The sequence below is a fragment of the Haliotis asinina genome, chromosome 5, assembly GCF_037392515.1.
Source record: "Haliotis asinina isolate JCU_RB_2024 chromosome 5, JCU_Hal_asi_v2, whole genome shotgun sequence".
NCBI lineage: Eukaryota > Metazoa > Mollusca > Gastropoda > Lepetellida > Haliotidae > Haliotis > Haliotis asinina.
The window spans coordinates 40,140,976-40,167,320 of record NC_090284.1 but is presented as its reverse complement, the minus strand read 5'-3'; the positions used below and the strand labels follow the sequence as shown (position 1 = coordinate 40,167,320).

Genomic DNA, 26,345 nt, shown 5'->3' with positions numbered 1-26,345 from the left:
ACGAGAAAAAGACTTATTTACGTTAAAGCATGTCGTTTGTTGATGAAAATTGAGAGCTACCTTGAGTAAGTTTGAGTAATGTGCAGTTCCGGCTGTGTAAAATGCAACACTGACGTTTATGTATAACAGCTGTCGTGTTAGAATGTGATTCCTCCGTTCCCTGATATGTACTAAAGCGTTCGGTAAGCTACGTTTAAAATTGTTTTATTGAGGGTAGGCTCTATTGATATGTTTCTTATCATGCTTACAAGCCTAGTTTACAGCAGTTAAACAAACGAAGACTATGCTTACACAATGCCATTTAGAAAATGTAGAAAAAAGTAATCAAGGAATCGATCATAATATCTGAGATCGATCATGATTGGTTAATATGTTTCTACACATCTGCATAATGTGTGCCACTAAGTATTTACACAGTTTTCAATGTGACATTCACCCATTTGGCAGTTATATGACAGCATGTGTATCCTCCTCAGGTCATGTAAGTCAATATTTCATAGTAAAGGCAAGCACGTAAGCGCATGGTAAGGAGATCCATGATGGGCTTACACGACTGCTTGTGACTGATAAAAGTCAATGCCAAGTTTTACAAACATGCTGGTCTTGAAGTTAAACGCATATTTTATGATCAGTCATTACCTGATGATCGGTTGTTTTGATAATCCAATGATCAATCATGAAAATTCAACCAATTCCCAACATTATGATCTAGTTCTATCATGTAATCTGAATATAATCATGTTAACCTTAAAAGGCAACAAAATGACACAAACCCAATATTTTCTAGCTGAGTATTGGCGAGCAGTGTTATCTTAATATTACAGGGTTTCAAACACACATACACACTTAAAGGCAGACAGCTGTGTTAAGATGTAGCCAACACAGATCATATTCTTTTCCACAGAATTCTGCCTCATCCTGACATAATCATGTTTGTCTTGGCGGAGATGAAGGATACTGTCCGCCTTCCTCCTTGGCTTTTCAATCTTGACCAGAAAGATGCCATAATTGAAACACTCAACAAAAAACTGGCAAACAAGGTAATCACCTTGATTAAAGTCATGCTTTATCTTGTCAGTACTTGACATGGGTAAAAACAATGTCTTCTTCCTCGTTATTGTCTTTAAAATCCAGAAAGCTTAGAAAATTATTATTTGTTTGTAATAAAAATGCTTTTCAACATGAAATCTAGCTGGTTTGATAAGGATGTCACAATGCCAATCACATGTGTACATCAGTGCATATTACTATACATGAATCATGCAATGATTGTAACATTGATGATCACCGTTTGTCATTTGTTTTGTGTAAGTTTCTGTAGCACTCTGTGTGGCTTGGCTTAGAAGGTTGGATTGTGACATCCCTCATATCTGGTAGTAATGATGTAGTTCACGGATAATGTGTGTTTTCGATGATGAGCCATACTTTCCCTCCGCACTGCGAGAGAGTGTTTTGATCACGTGGCTTCCTGTTTAATACATAACCTGTAAAAAGCAGACAACTGATCTTGCTGAATATCACTCGGCATAGTTTGTTACAAGCAGTTGATTTTGCACCTGAAGTGGTATTAACAATCTGTAAATAATATTGATGAGTATTTGCTTTTACTATAGCTTAACTTCCTGATTTCAATTATCAATGAAATGTTTCACGACAGAAACTGCGCATTCGCCCTACCGATGATTCGGATGAAACTGTTTAGAAAAGCTTAGAAAATTATTATTTGTTTGTAATAAAAATGCTTTTCAACATGAAATCTAGCTGGTTTGATAAGGATGTCACAATGCCAATCACATGTGTACATCAGTGCATATTACTATACATGAATCATGCAATGATTGTAACATTGATGATCACCGTTTGTCATTTGTTTTGTGTAAGTTTCTGTAGCACTCTGTGTGGCTTGGCTTAGAAGGTTGGATTGTGACATCCTTCATATCTGGTAATAATGATGTAGTTCACGGATAATGCTGACTAGGGCAAGGCTCCATTTGACAATTGTATTAAATGCCTAAAGTGACCGTGGTATAGTTGCGTCATACTGTGTATACTTCTGTATAGTGTGTATAATGTACTAGTAACTGGCTGACCTGTTAGTGACATAGGCAAAAGTTAACATATCAGTAAACTTAATGAATCATCTTATTTTGATTACAATATCTTTCATGATCTTGTTTCTTTCGTTCAGGTGGTGTACAATGTGGGTCTGTGCATTGCATTATGGGATGTTCAGAGACTGGAGGATAGCTACATCTTTCCGGGAGATGGAGCATCTCACACAGTTGGTACGTAGCAGAATAATGTTGAACTGTAATTCTTCCAGGATAGGATAGTCTGTCTCTTAGTACTCACTCTCATTGTTCCTTGTGACCTGGATAATAGTCCTAAATGTCACTGGTTTGTGTGGTCTGAATTATTACAACCTGTCATCACATAGCTTGGATGTTTGTGAGTGCAGTATTAAACTATCAACGCACAAATATTGTCCAGGAATTATTGTCTTGCTGCAGTGTTTGACTTGGCTCATTGTGACATTGTCATTCTCTATTTTAGCACCTAGTCTTATATTAAGCACAAATCTTTTGAATGCATGGTATGCTAATCTATTCATAATCCTTATAATATTATTCATGTGTGTCCTTATTCATGCTAACTGGTAATTTGACTCTATAGCTATGTCACACATGTGCTCTGCAAACATAGACAACGCCAAGAGGAAGCTGTCAGGGGGGACAACTCTTGAGCTCCTAAGGCAGTCTTGCGTCTTGAGATCCTCATTATGCTTGTTGAACAAGTCACAGAAATAATTCCTGTTTAGCATGGGAAGCAAGCAGCCAAGAGTTGACTAAATGGACGGTGGTGTTAACAAACACACCAACTTTTGACAATGTTTGCAGTGTTTGCATGGGTGATAGTTAATGAGTAAGAGTTGGGGATATGGTTTTAAGAATAGGTGTTTCTCATGTGAATTAGTCTTTAGTAAATCACTGACTGACTGTAATGTTGGATTTCACTATGGTGTCTAGTCTGTGTATGTGTTTTGTTGCGAGCAGTTTGGTAGCCAAGTGGTTAAGGCATTTGCTCATCACACCGAAGACCCGGGTTCAATTCCCCACATTAGCACAATGTGTGAAGCTAATTTCTGGTGTTCCACTCCACAGAATTGTTTGAATATTGCTAAAAGCGAAGTAAAACTAAACTCACTCTCTGTTATATTGCATCTTGCCTATAATCACATATTAAAAAGTTATAAATCTATTTTTCAGTTCACTTTCGCTATGTTGTATTTCGCCCCTTTGTGGACGAGGTGCTGATTGGGAAGATCAAGAGCTGCAGCAAGGAGGGTGTACAAGGTGAGATAATTGGTGATAGCAGCATCTAGATGTGGTAGAAGAATTCCTGTGCGTGAATAGGTCTGCATGTATTACAGGTAACATCAAAGCTCCAGGCATTTTCTTCTTTGAACAGTCTAAGTGTCACATTGATGCATAAAAAGTTAACAGGGCAACAGTTACACATTCACTAAAAATGATTGCACATGGAGATAGGGGAGGTAAATGCAACTTAGTATTATTTGCATGCCTCTAATAAAACAGCTTTTCTCCTTGTCCAGATAATGAACACAAAGAATCAACTTAATCATGGAAAATGTAATAAGTGTTTTTTTATGGATGTTTTCTAAGCATGCTAATGCTTTAGCTTATAACTATGATTACTTATAACGGTTTACTGTCTAGGTTATTGTCACTTCCAGTTTTTGGAATTATTTGTTTTATGTGTGTAAGGAGATTTTTCAATGAATCTTCATGAATTTCTCTTTCCAGTGTCTATTGGATTCTTCGATGACATCCTCATCCCACCTGATGCTCTTCAGCATCCATCCAGATTGTATCCTTGGACAGAGTGAACATTGTCATGAGTCCTCACATGTAGTTGTGCTTGTATCTCAAACTGACCATATTTGCTGTCAAGCTGGAATATTATCTCATTCAATGCACTGTTCAAAAAACATAAAAAAAACAACCCTTATTATGCTTGTTGATGATAACGATAATATAAATAAATAGCAAGGGTTTCTATGACTTTTGACTACTCATTTAACCAATGTCAAGTAACTGACAACTTTTCCCTGACTGGCGGATAAATATAGGTTATCATGTGAGTGTGTTTGGGGATGGTTAATATCCTGCATTAGGTATAAACATTGTATTTAGCGAGCCTTGGCGAGCTAAATACATAGTGTTTATTCCTAATGCAGGATATTAACCATCCCCAAACACACTCGCGTGATAACCTATTTATCACACAGTGTCATTCTTACTTTAGAATTTGAAAAAATATGATTTCATTTGCCACAGATCATGAAACTAAATTTCGTGGGATGTGCCTGCATATCTGTGATGTCACAAATATGTGTGTAGTAATACGTGATGTCACAAGCTCGGTGATGCAAGTTTGTACTGATCACCCATTTAAATTGCGTTAGGTCATCTAGTTCCCACTAAGCTTTTATGTTAAAGGGCTCATTGCTGTCAACAAATCTTAGCTTACGTTTGAAAAATAACAAAAAACCTGGTGTGGAATTTCAGAAAATTTCAGTTACCCTTTTAAACACCAAATACACTTTAATGTTCGCGTGACATTGTGCACCTGGATTTCTATGCTGTCCTCTTGCTAACAGGGACAGTCGGTCACAAGCCTATGGATTTCTATCCTCGCTTCATAATCTACTCCATCTATCATAACTAGGCATGAATTTTCTCAGATCAAAGGACTGACAGTACTGTAACCATGGCCATCAATCCGGACACGATCACTGATCCTTGACGCCATGTTTGTGTACACTGTGAAAGTAGTCCCTAAAATTTGCATATGACCTGGCTAATTTGCATCGGTATCCATATATGACCCCAACGGATACCAAAAATATGCGTTGACTTTATCCTGCCGAGAACACTATCCATTGTATGATAATAGGGTCGATGTGGCTTGTCTTGCAACAGTACTAGTGGTGATTATTTATCAGATATTGTCATTTCTTTATACAAATTGAATCACTTCTTTTTGTGTTTATGAAAAATAAATGGAAAACTGTACACTTTGTGCAAAACTGTGGCACAATAAACACAGTAGTATGTATATGTGTTTGCAGGAAGAAAAACACAAATTTAATATGATTTGTAAAGTTTTAGCATGTCAGGAAGCCCCAAAATAATCATACTTTTTCTTTCCACACCGACTCCCAATGATTCAGTTAAAGAGGTGCTAACCCATCTCGGGGTTAGTACTTTGAGTGCTCATTTTTGTGTCACATAGAACCCTGATGAAGAAATGTCATTCCTGTATTGTGACCTTGACCTTGTGAGTGATGAGCAAGAGCAGCTATGGGCATGGGAGTACCAGTTGGATGATGGCAACAAACACGACTTGTTCATGGACATTGGAGAACAGATCAGGTGAGCTACCTATATTTAAATTATCTTACTTTTGGCAATTTATGAAGTGTACATTAGGGCAAGAAAAAAAACTAAAACAATGTTCCTGGAAATTTACATTTTTGGCCAAAACAAACATTAGGACTTTATTTTTGAGTGTGGAAAATAAATTTTTATTTTGTTTCTTCTTCTTGACAGGCAGATCTATAGAGCAAGAAGTAAAATTTGTCTGGCCTAATGTTGATAAAATATAATATAATGAAGCCCAGAGATTTTCTTCCTGAAACTGTGGTAATGTAGATATTCATGACTTGCATGGGCTAAACTGGATATATTTGTTTCAGGGTCTGTATGACAGATTATAGTGTTGATACAAAATGGATTTAATAATCCCAGGTTTCTCCATTTTCACCACATTTTACTGTGATTATTCAATGCCTCTTAGAGAATGGTCGAATGTGATGCATGTGTGTAGATGTGTAGGCACCTGATTCTGTTTAATGTAGGTTTGAATCTTGTATTTTTGTATTTGACTCTATCCAAGAAGGTACTAGAATCTGATATTGACTAAGGAAGTGTAATCCTAGATAGTTACACAGAAGATCCATGTTAGAACTGGTCTTCAGTAACCCATGCTTGTCGTAAGAGGCGACTAACAGGATCAGGTGGTCAGACTTGCTGACTTGGTTGACACATGTCATCTGTTCCTATTTGCCTAGATCGATGCTCATGCTGTTGATCACTTGATTGCCTGGCCCAGATTTGATTCTTTACAGCCAGACACCATATAGCTTGAATATTGCTGAGCTTTGTATTAATGATGAAACCAACCAGCTTAGTGTACTCCTGGGTCTGTGGCCATGGTGCAGTCACTTCCTCCGGGATACAAAGTGCCTATGGAAGCCAACATGACAATGACCCCTACATTTGTTTGGTGCTGTTTCACCGAGCAATCTCAGCTCAATGGCATTTTTTGTCTACCACACTTGTGACAGTTGTAGCTTGTGACAGTTGTAGCTCTAGAAACTGTGGGCCCTGATTGCCTGAAACTGTTGTATTTTGTTTTTTCATTGTATATGTTTTATAGGAAGTCAGAATGTGCTCGTTTCCTGTTCTAAGACAACCAAGGTTAATTCATCTGTACACCTAAACACTGCACACTATCTGATTCCGGCAGCATGGTTGCCATGGTCACTTGATGGTCACATGTGGTGGGAGAGTTCGCTTGTAGAGCAGGTGTAGACAATCACAGCACAACAACAGCTGGGGAACATAACCGCCAGATGATGTTGGTCATGCCCAACCAGTCCCCATTATACTCTAGTCTAAGCTTTTTAAGATTAGCTAAGTCCCAGACTGAACAATTCCATTTTAATGTCCTCAAACATTATTAATATTATGTAAGTATGTATTTTTAGCATTTAAACTTCACCAATTGGTGCACCTATAACGTTATCATCATGTATTTGGTGTTGCTATAGTACAACACTGTGAAATTTATTTATCATTTATATATTGATGTATAACAAAATGTGTACATACACAGTGCACTCTGTCCAACTCGGACTCTGTCTTCCTCGGATTTGTGTATATATCGAACTGAACTTAATCCTAAAACTTAAAACAACATAATCCTTCTTCATAGGAAATATCTGTGTAACCCAGACTGCTGTCTAATTCGAACATTGTAGTTGGTCTCAAGCCATTCCAAATTAGACAGTGTACTGTATTCTATTAATGTATGTCCTATGGGCCTGTGGCCTTTGACTTGAATAAATAAAATAATGAACAAGTGGCTGTGTCTGACACTGCCATGGACAGCATACTTGATTTAGGAGCAGTGTTAGACATCATCTTGTTACATCTGTTCTCTTAGCCCAAGACATGTTAAAATTCAAAGGGACTGGTTTATATTTTATAGAGATTATTTGCTGGTTGTGTTACAGTGTCAAAGGTATCACATTTTAGGAATGAAAAATTATTAATAGCAATAATTTTTAATTGTTATACATGATATTGATTACACAAAAAAGCAACCCTGAGATAGCAATCACAATGTTATGTCATGCTTAAAATAATGGATTTTGTTTAAAATGTAATTAAGCTGACTGAAGTATGTTTGGAAACTGCTTATGAATACAATGTTAAATGCCCAAGTTATCAATCATGGCTTGCTGACAGGTGTCAACAGAAACATGGTGCTGTAATGGAAACATGGTGCTGTAATGATCAGCCATATTTGCCATGTTAGTAAACTTTCCTGAGAAGAAGGCATTCATCAGTGTAGGATGATTTAAACATGTTAACCTGATAGATGACTTGATTTGCATATTCAGCAGATTGTGATATTAGTTTTTTGATTGGTTTTTCGAGTATTAGATTGATATCACTATTCATGAACTTTTACATGACAATACACTGTTCTGTTTGCCTTCTGACAAATTGTATGACAATTACTCATCTTTTTAGGATTTATGAGCCTTCTGAGAGACAGTTTAGACATTCAGTGTGGAGGTTTTCCATTCCCAGTGAATCATTTGGACTGACGTATCTGTTCTCTTTATCTCAAAGATGAATAAAAATAGGCAGTTCCAGACTGAGATTAATAATGGCCGATCCATGTTGAAGATCCTATGGAGTGACTTGGCATTTAACATGATGAAATTTTTGAATTGTCGATAGCAGTGCACATACATTTAGCAGGCAGTCATTGTGACTGACAATGGATTGTGTTGAGAAGATTTTCGATGTATGGAGGATAAATTGCTTTAGAAAGTAAGATCAGTATGCATATCCCATGTTTTGACTGACTGCTTTGTCTTTGTTTCAAGTGACGTAACCTTGTATGGCGTATTTCTTCGATCTTGGTAGAAAGGAGCATTGAATGAGAGTCAAAAATCTAATCGAGACAGAGAAGTGGGTGTCTAGACTGAGAGAAGCACCACTATAATCAAGTTTCTATAGTCACTTGGAAACATGGGGTGAGGTGAGATGGTCTAGATACAGGAAACATTCTGCAAAAAACCCATTTCATACAGGTCTATAATTTATAACAACCGTACATAAGTCTTTAATTTACATTGCTTTTCCAAAGTAAAGTTTCAAATAAGGACCTATATTTGAAATAAACCCAAATGAAATAAAAGACTATCATGAGGAGTCTCAGACTTTAGAAGCTGGAGGCTCTGGTTTAACACCTGTTTGTCTATTTAATAAAAGCACAGCCTGTTGTGACAAATAAATTGACAGGTAAATTTACACCTGACCTTAATGACCAATGAAATTAGAAGCTATGGTTCTGGCACAAAATCTACCTGTCAGATACATAAAGGCCAGCACTAATTTTGACACTGTTGAAAAGCTATCTCAGAATCACAGTAGACATCTGGCTTTGATGCTCCTAGTTTGCTTTGCACGTTGAAACCTTCATTTCTGAGTCTAAACTTAGACTGTTTACTGCATGTTTAGGGCAGAGGGTTCATTAATTGTTGTTTGTTTCGTTACCCTGGTAGTTTTCCAAGTGTACATGTGACATTTAAAACATCCGCAGGACCAGTGACATCACTGATTGAAAATAGAGATATTTACTTCTTGTTGTTTTACCATGCCAATAAAAATGTAAAATGTCAGAAGGCAAGGTGTTTGATGCTTAAATTGGAGCCTTGTCCTGGCAGGATTTGTCCTGTGGTTGTCAGGTTCAATAATGGTTTGGAGTCCCTAGTTGTTCTGAATGTCAGCGTACAGGGATATTTCAAATGTCAGCCCTTACCTTAAATGTTAGTGGAGTGATTTGGATTTGGTAGAAAGAGGAATTGCTGCATTGTCAAAGGTTAGATTATTTTAGAAATGGTAATTAGGTAGCATTTACTAATCATTTACCTTAATCTATTGTTTTGAGTATTGATAATATTGTTTTGTATTTCTTGTACAACTGAAGATGGTGACATCTTGTCTGTGTGGTTGCGAGTGGATGAGTATATGCTGGTTTTGTAAATGCAGAATTCAGCAGTATGTGCAGTATGTGCAGTATGTATGTAACATGTCATTAATTCATTCTGGACCAGAAAATCATGTGATAGATATTATGGGCTTTGATCAATGTTGGTATGATGACAAGAAATCAAGCAAGTCCACTAGTCACACCACAGATCAGTTTAATTGTCTCTCATGATCAGTTTCAGGGGAACAATTCTAAACCCAGAAACCCCAAGTCCTTTTCACACTTTCACACTGAACCATGTTCTTTTACCCTCGTCTCATCCGACCTATGCTTGTTTTAAGACTGCCACCATATAGCTGGAATATTGCTGAGTATGGCGTTGAACAAGAAACCAACCAACCAAATCCTTTCTTTGTAAAAGTCACTTGCCTTGTGACAAGAGGCTTTTAAAATTCATTTGAGCCCCTGTTGTTTGCAGTGAAAACGTACCAATAAATTATATTTTAAACAAATTGAGTATGGTGAAATTAAGATTGTGAGTCCTCATAATCCTCATACCCCCTTGCAGTACAAACCAATAATTACGATTTGAATTTATGATCATTTGTTAAAGAAGTTTTATAATTAGTTGACTAAAATTTTGAGGCTTGAGTTTTCAGTTGGCAAGATAAAATTTTGAGGGATTACAATCTGAATTTCACTTTATTTGGTTTGCTTTTTTTGTTTAATGTGAAATTCATCAGCACTATTCATTCCAGAAAAAATGTACAAGGGGGGTCCCAAAAGTGGTCGTTCTCACTATATTCTTGACGTCCAATGTTAAAATATCTTCCTTTTTATTTTGAAGGAATTATTAGCAAAGGTATATCCCGAATTTCACATATGTGGTTAATATTGTTAACGAGGTATTTGTCATCACAACACATTGGGGTGTAGTATTTCTTTTCATTGCAGAAAGTGGAAAACTATCTGTCATTTGGTAACTCTTGGATGATGGCATGCACTCAAATAATATGATATAAAATATATTGTCAGGTATGGATGACTTCATGTCATAATCACTTTTCAAAGATCTGGATTGTTTGATTTATGTTTAGACAAGGCTGTTTTTAAAGGTCTACCCCATTTTAAGTTGTTTCAAAGGCATTTAGAAGTTGGAGGAATCAAACTAAAAGTGCTTTATGGTTCACATAAACACAAAACATCAGTTCAAAATTTGGATCAGAAGTCTGCTGTATGTGAACACATCATGCACAACCCCAGTCACAGTCTACTGTTATGTGTATATATACTACAACCCTTTAGTTTTACCCTCACTTCACCTGAAGAAGAGACTAGAATCTGTCTCGAAACGTTGTGACCTTGTATAATAAAGAAGTTGAACCATAAAGCACTTTTAGTTTGATACCCCATTTTAATCTTTCAAAAACATTTTGTCGGTACTGTTTACAATATATTGAGAGATGACACTTGTGTGACCTTTCAGTATTTTGTGTGAACCCTTTGCATCATGCATGAATAAGTGAAAACAGTAGCCCTTTTGATTACGTCATCTGAAAGTGGGGGTGGGTAGTGACTGCAAAACAAGGTGTCATTGGGGGAAGTCATTTTTACAAGTGATGGTAGTTTTAAATTGCATTTTCATGCACTTTAATATCTACATTTGATTCAAGAGGACTTCTGCTTATCTCAAACACACAAATTCTTTCTTTCATATTTTGTTTCCCGAGGTTAGTTATGCATTTATTGCCGATTTTGTGGTTTTTGGGGGGTCAATCAAAACCGGGATCATGAGGCTGGAACATGGCAAAAAATAGTTTGCTCGTGCTTGACAGATAATATGCATGGAAATGAAACATAGAAACAGCTGCATGTACATGAGTTGGAAGGGAAGTGAAGTCTTGACGTCTTGAGTCTTGAAACCCATGAGCATGGCTAGAATTTAGACGAAGTGGTAACATAACGAGTCTGAAGTGTGGGACCCAATCTTCTTGTGAGTAAACAGAAAATATTAGGTTAGTAAGTCTCTGGTGGGCATTTACAATTTGTTTGAACATGAAAACATGTTTATTGCTTGTCACATTTCTGAGATACATCTTGCCCTTTCATCTTTGCCACAGTTTCTGTACATGAAACAAGCAAACCTATGTATGTCTCCCTCGGGGAGTTCTCATCCTGAGGATTTCAAGTACAGGTCAGGTTTCGGTGGACTGGATGACACCCTAAAAGGGAGATAACTCACACCTTCACTTTCTGACATATTGGCATGGGAAAGAAGAAGTGCATTTTGATACAGTTGATGTGAAGATCTGTTTCCAAGATGGTGACTGTCTGGTTTGACAGTATGGCACAGATTTCTAGGGAGAGGTCTCTGTACCTGTCAGTTTGTTTGTTGTTTGTTTAATGCCACACGTAGCAATATTCAAGCTATGTGGTGGCGGTCTGTAAATAATCAAATCCATACCAGACAATCCAGTGAACAACAGTCAAATTGATCTATGCAAATGGGATATGATGACGTGTGTCAACCAAGTCAATGAGTCTGGTCACTCATTCCTATTAGTCGCCACTTATGACAAACATGGGCTGCTAAAGAGCAATTCTAATGCGGATCTTCCTACCTGCATCTAGAAACCGACTGGAAAGGGTTAGGAGGTAATTGTTGGTTATTGTGTGTCACTGTATCCAGAGTTTGGAGCTCAGACTATCAACCATTGGTGCGTTCTTCAAAACTGGTAAAATGATCTCTTAAAGGTCACATGCAACCAAAAAATCAGTTATAATTAAAACACAATTATCACTTATTTATGACATATATTATACATTGCTGCTTGTAAAAAGACAAATAAACAAAATTATAAGCATACAATCGCGATTCAAAGTGCAATATTTTGTACTTGGGCTTACTTCCCTCGAAACGAAGCCGAGGGAGACCGAGCCTAGTCATAGTGGGTGGTGTGCACTCATGTGTATTGACAGCTTACGATTGGCTGGTTCATTTGCTGATACATGCAGCACTTTTTGTGTGTACAAAAAGATGATCTGTTTGATGGGCCTTTTAGAAGTACGGCGAGTCACTAGAAAGTAAGATTCTTTATGGATACCAACTTCTTTTATTGATGCATAGTTTCAGTATGGATGTCAAGCAACATAATATACACTAGAAGTAGTTGTTATCGGTAAAGAATGTATATAGAGATGTTTGGTTTTGTAAATACATGTTCCCTGAATTTGCATTCGATCCAATCAAAAATCATCTCAGTAGAGATGGTGAACTACTGCGTGGCTGGAAACTCTCATTCGTCCAAGTACAAACTGACAAGAGTTTGCACCAGTTTCTGTCAGATCCAGTGATCCAAGAAAAATGGATGTAGTTTGTTTGCAACCCACAGACATAAAAACATGTCATGTGTACAAGTATCACACCTGCCTAATTACATAATGTGGCAGAGACAAGACATAGGTGCACAAGTCATAAATCAATTTATTTTGTTTATGGCGTGATAGGTGTTAAGTTCAAATTGCATGTCGTCAGTGATTGAATCTGTGTATTATATGTTGTCTTTAGCAGACACGCAGGCAGACATATAGGTGTAAATAAACCAGACATTGAGCTTTCCCTGTGACAGAGGCTGCTTACCACAATCAACAAGTTTTCTTATGTAACAAGTAGATTATTTACTTGTTTGTGTACACAACCAAGATTAGACTACTGCTCATGACCTCACACTGTGGACATGCATACTGTTTCAAGCTCCACAAACCTATTCACTGTGCATGCGTAATGGGCGCATCGCAGCACAGCTGTTGAAACCACTTTTTTCCCCAGCACTGGGGGAAATTTAGTGAATCGTTTGAACTCCGATTTCGCGGGCTTTTTTTTCATTGTGTTTTTTTTTTCAAATTTATAGGTTGAATTGGCCTTTTTGATGATTTATCTTGGTAAGTGCATACCGAAAGGTATCAGAATCTGCAAAGTTGTGTTTTATGTTGCATGTGACCTTTAATGCGTTATGACAATTGCTGACCTATGACTGCTTTGTGGAGTAGGGCCCAGAAGCAGATGTCATTATGATTATTATCATAATATTGATATGGTTGTCATATTGCTCAGTTACTGTTAAAAGCGGGACTCCTGTTTCTAAAACATGCCAAAGTTAATTAAGATGCTTTTTGTGACAAGGTAACTGTGTAAATATTTGAAAATGGTAGCCAAAGCTGTGATACTCGTTTTGTAAATGTTTTCCAATGAGTGAGTGAGTGAAGTAACAATTCCAGCAATATCATGATGGGGGAGACCAGAAATGGGCTTCACACACAATACCTATGTGAGGACTCAAACTCTGGTCTTCGGCATGATGAGTATCTGCTCTAACCACTAGTCTACTATAGGCAAAAAGAATCATTTCTTCACAGAACACCACCCTATTGTGTCAAGAATTTCTCCAGACCTTGGCCTCATCACTCTAAGGGATCTTAGCGCCATGGTGTTTGCAACTCAATGTGGGTCCAAATGGCGCCCAGCTGGTTCAGAACAGGAAATCATCCCTTTAAATACAGATGAGCCTGCTAATTCTATTTTCCTCAGAGCATTGACAGATTACAATTCCTAATATTTAAAATTCATGAACTGAAAAATATAGAAGAAAATTGATATGAATGTATTATTCAAGTGTGTTAGGCATGTATTGAATTTATGGTTTCTGAAAATAATTTAACTGCACTGAAAGAAAATGCTAATTTCCTTCATTTGCACAACTTGTTAGAAACATTTTGTTTTGTAACAAACTCCACCAGGATTCCGAATGGGAAGCTCTTCATCATACTGATTCACCCAATTACATAAGCCACAAATAACATGTTGAGAAAATAACATGCTGGCAACTTTTGATCAGAAACATCCGGGCAGAGTCTTCAGAGGTCTTAATGCTGACAGATGAGTTTATATAATTTCTTAATTTATCTACCAGCATTTGTACCAATGGAGAGCTTGATGGGTGGCTAGAAATAACATGGCCTGAAAATAACATTAGTATGTCTAATCTTGTCCGAACACGTTAAAATGTGATATGACAGGTTTTTATCATCAGGAAATGAACCCATTAGAGCTCAGCTAACAGGTAGCATGTATTTAAATCCGATAAAGTTTGCTTCAGGACCTTGTTGGCTGACTCTACATGCTTAAGAATCACGCTACTAATGCATGTCGGAAGATTGTTTTGAGGATTCTCCAGATAAGATTGGAGTTGGGGAGGAATTTTAGCAGGTTGTGAATCTTGTCTCCTTAGTCCCATAGTATTTCATGTTCTGTGAGATGCTGAATGGCTCAGATTAGCATTGGGTGAAGTGTATTTTTGTTACATTTTTTAAACAAGTGTTTTTGAAATGAAAATGGTCTGTCTGTCTGTCTGTCTTGTTTGTTTGAAGAAGAAAATGTTGGTGTGGAAATTAACGCTGAAAATGTGTGATTATGTCACCCATTATTATTGATTCATTTTTTTTAAGAAATGGCAGGACATGTACTGAATAAGTTTCTGAAACTGACAGAATTAATTGTGTGTCGAAGTAATGCTGGTCTTGTCTCGATGTAAATGTCAGTGAAACATTTGTACTGTGTGTAACTGCCACATGTTCCACAGACTGCCCCATTTTTATTGTCTCTTCATGGGGACCACCATGATACTTTCTCACAACTTTCACTTACATCTTCTATCTGAGGTAACCTCAGGAAACAACACTGGAAGAAGGGGAGGGATGGGATGGGGTTTACACGTGTGTTTTGATTGTATGTGTTTGTTGTCATGTCAAATAAAGTCACATGTTTGCTATAGAAAGCAGGTATTAATAGGAACCAATCACTTTTTATCTCCGTGTTAGTGTTATGAAGCATGGCTATTTAACAGTCAGTGTGTTTGTCAGCCTAGCCTGTTCCATTTCCGGGTCAGGATTCCAAAATCGTTTAATATTTCTGGATGGAAATTGCCCAAATGATTACATGAACAAGCTCACACATATTTGGGCTGGTCATGAGTAGTCATTTAATAATAAGAAGTGCTTTTGTAGTCAGTCTTTTCATGGATGGCTAGAAAATGTGGACAAGGATATTCCGATGGTCATTAAAAAATATGATAAACAATAGTGTAGGGTCACTATTTTCGGTACAGCAGTGCTTCAAAACCTATGGCCGACATCTCCACTTCTGCCTCGACCACATGATCTATGTTTTCTGTGCATATTACTGTCATGTTTTCGGGTATTTGCATTTAGTTTTGAACAAGTTCACAAGTTACGTCTGCTCCTTTTCCAAATGAGGTAAAAAGTTGCAGTACGTCCATCACCTGCAGCTGATAGAAGTCGTGTCGGGCAGATAATGATGTGGGCATGAGGAGGCTGTAGCCATTGCCCCCATTCCTCCGCTGTGGGTTGAGCAATTACTTGTGTCTCACCCTACATGTTTATAACAATAACATGGTGAAGACAATCTGACATGACAGCGGCGGCACAGAGGGAGCTTCACGGCCTTAATGAAACTGTAACAACATCGTTTAATGAAAAAATGGCCAGTTTTGAAGAGAGGAAATCAAATTTGTGGGGAATTTGTGGACGTAATAAGATCTTGTTAAAAAGTAACTTCATCTTTCAAGATGAAAAATTTACCTAGTTTTGATTGAAACAGTGTGTTTGGGAAATAATTTGGCTGGTGCTTTGTGGTAAATAGAAGATTATTGGAAAGCACATAGTTTAGATTGTTGAGATTAGATGTTTTACATTGCATTCAAGATGATTACACTTTTACCTTGCAACATGTGTGAATGTGACTGTGGATGAAGGTACAAGGAGATTTATGCTATTTTCATAGAACTTAGCATCGCTGCATCGCTCCAATCAGACACAGTCCATGTTTTCCCTTTAATGTCAAGCACCAGGCAAAGTACCCTCTTCTTAACTCATGATGTTATCAGCGGATTCAACTACTGACCTGCTCTCGGTCCAGAAGGCGGCAGATTCCTGCTACAGAAATAACAAATTAACAAAGCTGAAGACAAAAATATTACCTCTAACACGTAGTTTTTCCCTCACCTTGAGTGGCACCCCACTGACCCAGGAACTTGAGATATATTATTTTCAGTTATCAATGTCATCATGTAAATGTAGTTATTGTAAAGATACATACCTGGCCATGCTGGGAGAGTTGCGTTGTAGTAGAGTCAACATGCAACAAACTGGTGTGTCTAAATACACCTTATTACTTGATTTGATTATCTAGGAGGGCTGTGATGCTAAATCTTCTCGTAAGAATCTAACTTTTTAAGGCACAATGTCATGCTTTTTCAGCAATATTTTGGTCTATAATATATATTGAGGTATATGCACTCACTTATGCTCTCTGTTGACACAAACAGACAGCACTTGCCATATATGGAATTTTACCAAAGCTCTTTACATGGAAAACTGTTGTAAACAGTGTTCTGAGTGTTTGCCGAACTCTCCCCAATCACAAGCTGCATTATGGGATATTCCTAAAGAGCGTTCTAAGAAACATAACTCTACAGTGTTCGCTTGAGATAGCATGCAGTCAGTAGAGGGCGCAAGAGTCGCATTAATGCAACTTCACTCAAGCTTTAAAATTTCATATTGTAATCTTAATACATGTTTTGGGGGTAATAAATTATGTGGCAGCTTTGAAGGGGCAGATGGTTAGTATTAATGATACAAAAGCTATACTGTTTTTCACTATCTCTTTTATTTAGTTAGATCTTTTTTTTTTTGATGAAGCAATATTGACTTTTAGAGAAGTTTGGAGTGATAGTGGGACATGGAAAAGGTGTAGCCAGAGGTACTTTTAACAGAATGCCTGTGAATTGATTATTCAGGGTGTATTTCCACAGTTTGTTTGTGTGGACATGATGGATGACGTTCCATTTTGTGATTATAATGAAGAATATTCCTGTTTTTAACACATAGAGAATCGTGATCTTTAGGTTGTATTGTTGCTCTAGACTTCATGGTCTAGGTGGTATGTTTCACTATCCAGTAACTTGCTTTATTGTCAAGAGATGTCTAGTGAAATCCTGGAAGGCTTCGTGGAGTGCTTAGTGCTGTTGTGGTATGCTCCATGACCTAGAGGTATGTTTGACACCACACATGACAAGGCGGTATGTTCCATGGCCTAAGGTATGCTCCTTGACCTAGGATGGTATGTTCTGTCCCTTAGGTATGTTCCGTAGTGATATGCTCCATAGTGGTATGCTCCAGAATCTAGTGGTATGCTCCATAATCTAGTGGTATGCACCATAGCGGTATGCTCCTAGTGGTTTGCTTCATAGTCTAGTGGGCTCCCATGATCTAGCGGTAAGCTTCATTATCTAGTGGTATGCTCCATTATGTAGTGGTATGCTCTACAGTCTAGTGGTATGCTCCCTAGTTGTTTGCTATATAATCTAGTGGTATGCACTATGACCTAGTGGTATGCTCCATGACCTAGTGGTTTCTCTATGGCCAAGTAGTATGGTGTGGTATGCGTCTTTGTTTTCATAGTTGTCTTGTCTGCTAAATTAAGATGTTGTGCATCTTATTCCTTCAACATGCCTAGTGACATGTTTACCTCAATCTGTTGTCAGTGCTGAATGTCAAATTCTCAATCTAGCACTCTAACATAGTAACAATCTAAGAAATAACATGTGAACTGTTGCCTGTTTCATTTACCTTGTTTCTTTTGTGTCTTAAGCAGGTAATTGAGATACATTGTGCATGTTTGTGTCACGCATTTTGATCTGGGGAGGTAGGGGGGTCATCAATTTTGTACACATGTTCAGGAGGGTGGGTCATTTATTTTGTACATGACAAGTAGGGAGGTCACTTACTTTACACATTAATTTAGGAGGTGTTGGTGGGATGGTGTAATTCACATTGTTTCACATTTTCTGTGAAACTTACAGGCAAATTATTTGCTTTCAATAATTTTGCAGACTGATTCCTGTTCTGTTTCAATGTCCTTGGATGACAATGTCTTGGGTATTCCCCACTGATGCCTTAACATGTCTTGTGGATTGTGTCAAAGAGGATTAACATGCTCTCAGTCTTTTATTAGGATCAAGGATGCATGTCTTGCATTTTTTTAATGCTCTTGTGGGGCTACACTTTTTTGAAAGCTTAATGTTGTGAAAAAGGTAGTTGCAGATTTGGGAACCATTTCATTCTGATATAAGTGCTTGAAGGGAACGACACTATTTGAGCATGACCTTGAGCAGAAAAAAGAGTGTAGGTTTCTGTGTAGTCAAGAGATAATGTTTTCCTAAACACTGATGTTTCCAGGATTTTGCGAATATTTTCAGGATTATCAATATCCCCCAATATCTTCAAGTATTCCAGTGTTTACATTCCGACATGGAGGAACGTTACCATGACACTGTATTTTGTCAGCTGACATTGATGGTTGTTGACATTTATCATGTGACTGTCTGAGAAGGGGCAATATCCACATGTCTGTTGTGCTGATACCTGATGAAGAGAGATTATGTATTATTCATCAATATTTCAGTTATTGCACATTGTGTTGGTCTTTTGGGATATTCGGTGATGTGGTCTGTTGAGGATTAGCTTGGACTGAAGCTGTGCAAATGGCATTAGTGACGCTTATGTTGCACCAGATGATGAGGCACAAGAGACAGTTCTTAAGGTCATACTGTGGGCAGGTTAGTTAATAGGATAGTTAAAGAATGTGACCTGGTTGTTTGTCATGGTCAGTTGCTCATGATGTCAAGCACTAAGCTGCCTGGATCTAGCAGGATTATTTACAGTGTGTGAAGGCCTTGGTGTTGATGTTGGGGTGTTATTTGACAGAGTTGTTGATGGTTCCTTCTTAATCATGTCAGTTTAGTGACATAATTATGCAAAAAGTAGTACATTTTTTCCCCAAAATTACTGTCCAGCGAAACATTTGCATAATGTATAACATAAGGTTAATAAATAAATGAACCCACTATCCCTTGCAGTGAGGGTTTTGCAATATAAGTGACAATTGTTTATTATTAAGTTCAATATTATTCATCTATGTTTATGTTTGTACAGCGCCAATATCCAGGCCAGTTCGGCTGCTCAAAGGCGCATTGTTTCTTAAGAAACGTTATTCTCAAAGGGCACTTTGTATTATCAATTTTAACTCCCTGGGGACCATACAACTCTTGCAGTCACCAGGCGAGTTAATCTGGCTTTTCCATCCTAACGAGGTATCCATTCGCAGCTGGGTGGACTGAGACACATAGTCACAGTACTTTGTCCAAGTTTACTGCACATTGCTGTACCCGCAACTGGGTGTTTGCACACATTCTTGTGGCCACCATCTGGTCATATACCAACAAATTTGTGGGTTCTTATAAGAGTACCCTTTTAAGTGCACACAAAGTTGACTCCAAAGATTTTAATCCCTGTTACAAGTGGGCTCGATCATGGCTCCTCAGGTTTACTAGATCAAAAGCCTGGCACCTTGGACAGCTTGCTCACCACACCCCTAGTTGAAATGTGTATTGAATGAATGTCGACAGTACCCAAACTAAGCATGAAACAATAGAAGTCACTCACCACCAAGTTAGCTTCAAAGGGTTTACATGTAAACAGTACCACAAGCACATGTTATGTCAAGACAACAGATAGCTTCATCATTTGTTTCCCTTTAACTTGTTACCTGTTATATTTGTGACAGTACTTCAGCACATGTTAATTTTGTCCAGGTATGTACTGGCTGTGGCTTTCATAGTGGCAAGAGCCTTTTTATAGCTGAATAATTGTTTCACCAGGTTCCGAGTCGTTGATGAGATCTTCGTGGACACTACTCCAGCAGGTCCTGAAGGTGGTGCAGAACCCTCTGCTTCTGACATCACCATTGTTGACCCTGAGGCTAAAAAATCACCCTACTCTCTGACGGTAAGTCTCCATCTATGGTCGTTGAGGCCAAGAAGCCATCTTACTATCTGACAGTAAGTCTCGTCTATCTGTGGTACTTGAGAAGTCAGATTACTCACCAATTTCTTTTATTCAAGGCCAGGAATTCATCCATATGTCTGATGGTAAGTCACAAAGGTCTTCCCTGACTCTCTGACAGTGAGTCCCCATATTTGACTCTTGACGTCAAGAGGTCATCCTACTGTCTCTCAGTGATGGCAGAGGGAAAAAAGTTGGTTTATTCCATGGTAAACTACCATATATGATTTGGAAGCCAAGAAATCACCTTACCCTCTAATCACCATTTTGGAATGGTGAAGTTTAAATGTGATCTTGCTCAGTGCTCTTTAATGACACACCCCATATCAGTCCCTTTGAATTAACTGTCTGTCTTAATGAATATGTAATTGTCACAGCCATGATAAATGTGAATATGTTCACAAACAGAAATATAGCAACATTTAGGGTACATTGTTCCGGCTGATACATTTACTGATGGTTATCATGCAAAGTTGTCAGTTTTGTATATTTTCCATTGCTAAACACAAAACACAGTCAACATGGCATTATTTAAAAAAAGTATGTTATTTTTTATTCTTTTTTAGCATTGTAAAAATAGTCATGTAGCTACAACTCCTGGTGATTATATATTTCTAATTGTACCAATGTGTGACCCTGCTTAAGCAATACAGTTTGTGTGTTCTAAAGAACGAACATAGACATCTGTGCTTGTTTTAAAAAATCTGTTATTTGATAAGACACAAAAATTTCAATGATGCTCTATTTAGAATACATTTTAAAAGAGACAGAATAAGCATAGAACCAAAACAAGACAATTTACTTATTAAAAAAATCTTTGACTTTATTGACATTTCTCTGGAAATTAGATAAATTATCGGATAATATTAGTGGTTTTTTTTTCATTTAATCATGACTGATTACTACGTCCATGACTTCCTGTCTATAGATTTATGAAAGCAGATTAGATCTGAATGGCACTTGTTCACACCACGCCCAATGACATGAAATGATTCATGGAGCTACCAACATGTGTAATAGATATCTTTATGATTTACCTCTTGTCAAAAATTCTGAGTAAACCCCTTCAAGTACAGTTTGTTCTCACATAATTACATTTCTGTAATTAGATTGCCTTATCTTCAATGTACTTTATCTTACTGAGAATTTCCCAAGTGGCTCACAGTCTCATCGTATTGTGATACTGTTATTTCTTGGAGCTGACATTTTCCGGAATGCCCCACTCTGCTTATCGTTTGCAGTGGAGGTGCTTTGCAGCTATCACCATGTGCCTGAGTAGCTAGGCATTAAGATGCTAGTGGATGATTATTTATTGATATTGGTTTTTAAATATGTAACTGATTTCTACTATCATTGTGAGGGCTTGCCTATTTATATGAAACAATTGGAAATGTGTGGATGTCAGTATGAAGATGTCATGGTTAACTTTGTTACAAGATGAGAAGGATTTTGGTTGTTGTATGAGCTCTAGAAAATCTGACAATCTGAACTGTTGTGTGCTCATTTTGAATTTTTAGAATGTCTCTTATTGTTTACTTAAGATAATTATCACAAGAACAAATTGTCAATGTAGGTGGTTAGCTGTTGAGAGAGCATTGTTTTGGTGTAAAACACTTTCACAGTGTATAATATATACTGTCAGAGCATCACTGGGAAGTCTTATTATTCTTTCTGCTCAGTTCTTGTTTGAAAGTCAGTTCAGTGAGTCTTGTATTTATTTCTTGAAATTTCAAATTCTGTGAAGATGATTGTTTGTTTCAGGGATCCATCAGTGAGTCCGGTCTAGGTTTGCTGTCCTGGTGGAACTCATGATATTAAGTGAAGATGTCAGTGACAAATACTTTACTGAAGTAAAGGCTTCACTGTCTGGTTGAAGTGGACATATTGTTCACATCAAGCAAAGAAATCAATGATTAGTTGACCTGGACAGCATGTATACATGAAAGCAAGACTTCAATAACTGGTTGACCAACATGTATACAAGAAAGCAAGGCTTCATTAACCGGTTGACCAACAGGTATACATGAAAGCAAGGCTTCAATAACTGGTTGACCAACATGTATACATGAAAGCAAGACTTCAATAACTGGTTGACCAACATGTATACAAGAAAGCAAGGCTTCATTAACCGGTTGACCAACAGGTATACATGAAAGCAAGGCTTCAATAACTGGTTGACCAACATGTATACATGAAAGCAAGACTTCAGTAATTGCTGAAACAACATGCATACATGAAAGTAGGACTTCACTGATTGGGTGAAGTGGACAACATGTTTACATGAAAACAAGACTTCACTAATTGGTTCAGATGACAAACAGGCTATCAAGTGAAGAAAGTAAAATAGATCCCAGTTGGAACTGCCTCAAATCGTCAGGCAGTTTGTCTCTGGAGTCACCCTGGTCATGTCTTTGTTTGAGAATGTAGTAGACAGTAACAGATGTCAGACATAGATTCAGAAAGTGTTTGTGGCTATGGCATCAAGTGGAGATAAATGAGTTGGTTACAATCAGGCATTTCTCTATCAATGATCGCTAATGTTATCTGACTATGTGTTATCAAATCTTGGACCATATCCAGGGGGACACATTCATTGTTTGAGCACATGAAGATGTTTTGGTTTTCATTTGCCACTGGCAAACATGTCTTTGATTTGTCAGATCTTTCGGAAATGTCATACCCCAGTTGTGTAAGCTGTTTAAGAACACTAAACAATGTTAAAGCTTAGGGAAATGTCTTGTACATACATTGGAACCAAACAAATCAAGGATTCTCTGATTCAAGTCCACGGGAAACATCATTAATCTGAACCAGACAACTCTTGAGATATTCAATCACAGGTCAGTCAGTATCTATTGTTTGTGTTTTTGTGGAAAGATTTAAGGTTAAGATAATAGACTCTTTTGATTACTTTGTACACATGTCCTTGATTTTGTTTTCGAAACTGATCTTGTCTTCAAAAGATATATATGTAAATCCAGCTAAAATTCGTAGACTCAGAGTACAAATACTGATGATCGTTTACTGGTGTAATAGTTTACTTGAGTTAAAATCTCACTCACTGACTTACTCAATCACTCATTCACCCACTGTTTTGAAAGACCCGAATCATATACATTGTTTAGCGGCCACTGGGCATCATGAAATATGTATTAATGACTTACATATGAGTTATTATCAAATTTTAAGGTATATGAAATCATATGCACTAAACATTTTTCTGTTGGAGCAATTACAAAGTGTTGTGGATGTTGGTGGTCCATCAATAAAGGGCACCGCAGCTTCCCCAGGGTTGTGTCCCTTTGCGCAGGTAGGATCTACAGGAGAGTGAATATCCTGAATCTGTGTTTAGGGATTTCTTGACACCCAAGGATGGCACAAAGCACAAGTACTCTACTACCTCAGCTAACACAATAACTGTGCCAGGTGTTGGTGGTCCATCGATAAAGGGCACTACAGCTTCCACTGAGTTGTGTCCCTTTGTGAAGGTAGGATCTACAGGAGAGTGAATCTTAACATGGTAAGGGTACATTTTGTGGATGTTTCTTTATTTGGAGATGGAGATAGTTTTCAGTGGGTTTAGGACAATTTGAAACATGACAATTCCATGTCAGACAATTCCTCATCACCTGAATGCCAGTTCCCAACAACATAGTTTTTTATGATTTGTGCTGTTACCTTCTGTAGTTACAAGACAAGATAGACTGTCTTCAGAAAGATGCAGTGACAGTACTGACAGTACTGCACCAAGATGACAGTGGTCAACCTCCTTCCAAGGGTATGAAGAAAGCAACCAAAGATCACAAATGTCTCAAGAACCTTTGTGTTGCATAAAGTGTTGGACAGAAATCCCTGGATCAGTTTCTGATATCCATTCGCTTTGGCTGAATGAAAGAATGTGAAAATGTAATCATTGTTATCACCTGTGTGGCCGATACTGTGCCTCTATGTATTTATTAAAGAATGTGAAATATATAACAGTGTCTGATACTGACAGTTATACTGGGCATACTGACACTCATTATTGTTAGGGAATGTGAAAGAATGAATAAAAATATAATAAAAACGTCAATATCACTTTTTTTGTGTATACTTTTAAATGTGTGGGAAACTGTCCTGTGGGAAATTGTCCAAGTGGGAAATTGTCTGGACTCCGGCTAAAGCAAAACATGCTAGTAAGAAGCGACCCACGAGGGGCAGATCAGACAAACAGTCTCTGGAAATGCATAATTTGTATTGAACCACATAATTCCATTTCAGTTTTAACGGAGCCCCAGTACACTGAGAGACCCAGAAACAATCATTTATATGTAGTTTGAAACACGATTACACATTTTAAGTAGTTTTGTGCGACCGGAGCTTTACAACGAAAGTTACCGCAGATATTTGACATTATTACCCTCTACCATGTCCGTGAAAGGAAACAATTTTCGTTTTGCACTATCAAGCCTTAATCAAATTCAAAATTGAGTATTGGCTGACATACACTTTTCACACAGATGATATAGGGCCAGGTTGATTCTTTTCATAATATTGATTTACATGCATCTATACTATTTTAACATTCCCAACGTTCGCATTTAATGACAACGTCATGAGTCGAATTTCAAATGTTGACGTCAGTCTGACAGGATCAAACATTAACGCCGCGTGTTACTATCTAGTGCCAGTGTTACCGGTGTTACCTAGTGCCAGTGACTTTCTCGCTTGACCCTGATGACTCTTGTGGCCTTGGAAACACATTTCAGTGCGGATATCTACCACTCAGACAATAATAAGTGTGGTTCCGCTCCTTCTGATCCGATTTATTTAAACAGCATCAACAACGCAGAACCATTTACGATGTAATCGGTGCTTCAAACACATTATTTTGGTGTCAACCGTCTGCCATTGATAAAACCGTCGCCAGACAGGAATACCGGTGTCACTTGCATGGCTGCTTCTTTCCACAAAACAGACGACAAAATGTGTCTGTGCCAAGCCAGATACCTCCATCTGTTCTATATGGCACGTAAACTATGTTGGTTCTGTCGGGGGCTCTATGCTCCCCTGATTACAGAAATGTGATTCGTCATAGTACTTCTGTGGCTGTACATTGAATCTGTTATGTCAGAAACTCCAAAAAGTGGATTTGGGTGACAGGAGTTTCTGGCGATGTCACCGATTTGTACTTCTTCCAGTATGTTTCATGTAAGAAGTGTTGTGTACTAATAAGACATCAGTGTTTGCCTCTACACAATAGCTCTGTCAACGGTCTCTCCTTATAGTGGTAGACCTTCGACACTTGCTTGAATAAGACCTACCTCACAAATCAAGAAGAAACACCAACACGTCGTCAGACTCAGCTCATTCCCCATCTTGAGGAGTAGTGATATATACAGTCATGGCCATGTATACTGAAGAATAATCAGTGGCCATGGACAGAGCTATTTCTCAGAATGGTATTGCCTAAAATAATTATATATAATTCTGGTGGCATCACAAAGTGTGTTTTCATTGGGGATGAAACATTTGTGCTGTGTTTAACTGCCGCGTGTTCCACTGGCTGAGACGTTTCACTGTCACTTCATTGGGACCACCATCGAACTTTCTCATAACTGTCACTTACATCTTCGATCTGAGCTAATGTCAGCAAACAACATTGGAGAGGTCACAAATGTGAAGGCCGTGATATTGCTGTAACCTCTGGGCATAAAACATCACTCCCTCGCCCATTTTAATACAATTATCATCTGTCAAGTAACATTGTTGAAGTCTCATAGTCACTGCAGGTCCTGGATTTGTCTCCACGTGGTTTGATTGTAAGATTCGTAGTGGGATAGTATGAACAGAATTTTCATACTCACACAGTCAGACTTGCAAGCTCAAAAAACGACAAGCATCAATGAACACGGGGTAATGGAGTGTGACGTCACTGATCAAAACACAGTCATGTTCGCTTTGGATAAGTCGGACAAAGTAGTGTAGATTTTCAGAGATCATATTAGCAT

The 26,345-nt window shown here is 37.8% G+C and overlaps 2 protein-coding genes across 4 annotated transcripts in view; both read left to right on the top strand.

Annotated features, from left to right (window-relative positions):
* Positions 1–26,345, top strand: part of LOC137284436 (GPI inositol-deacylase-like) — a 388,474-nt gene that overhangs the window by 137,815 nt on the left and 224,314 nt on the right. The window lies entirely within an intron of this gene.
* Positions 3–24,427, top strand: LOC137284483 (DNA-directed RNA polymerase III subunit RPC8-like). Of its 3 annotated transcripts, none has more exons than XR_010956907.1 (9): positions 3–182; positions 905–1,040; positions 2,189–2,285; positions 3,267–3,353; positions 3,825–3,888; positions 5,367–5,456; positions 20,172–20,298; positions 22,117–22,372; positions 22,499–24,427. XR_010956907.1 is itself a non-coding variant. In XM_067816307.1 (8 exons), the coding sequence occupies exons 2-8, from the start codon at positions 930–932 to the stop codon at positions 22,165–22,167; spliced, it is 627 nt and encodes a 208-aa protein (XP_067672408.1). In that variant the 5' UTR covers positions 16–182; positions 905–929; the 3' UTR covers positions 22,168–24,427. The 3 variants fall into 3 exon arrangements, 1 of the variants encoding a protein (XP_067672408.1); XR_010956908.1 differs by having other exon boundaries at positions 16–182; positions 22,117–22,444; positions 22,565–24,427; XM_067816307.1 differs by having other exon boundaries at positions 16–182; positions 22,117–24,427.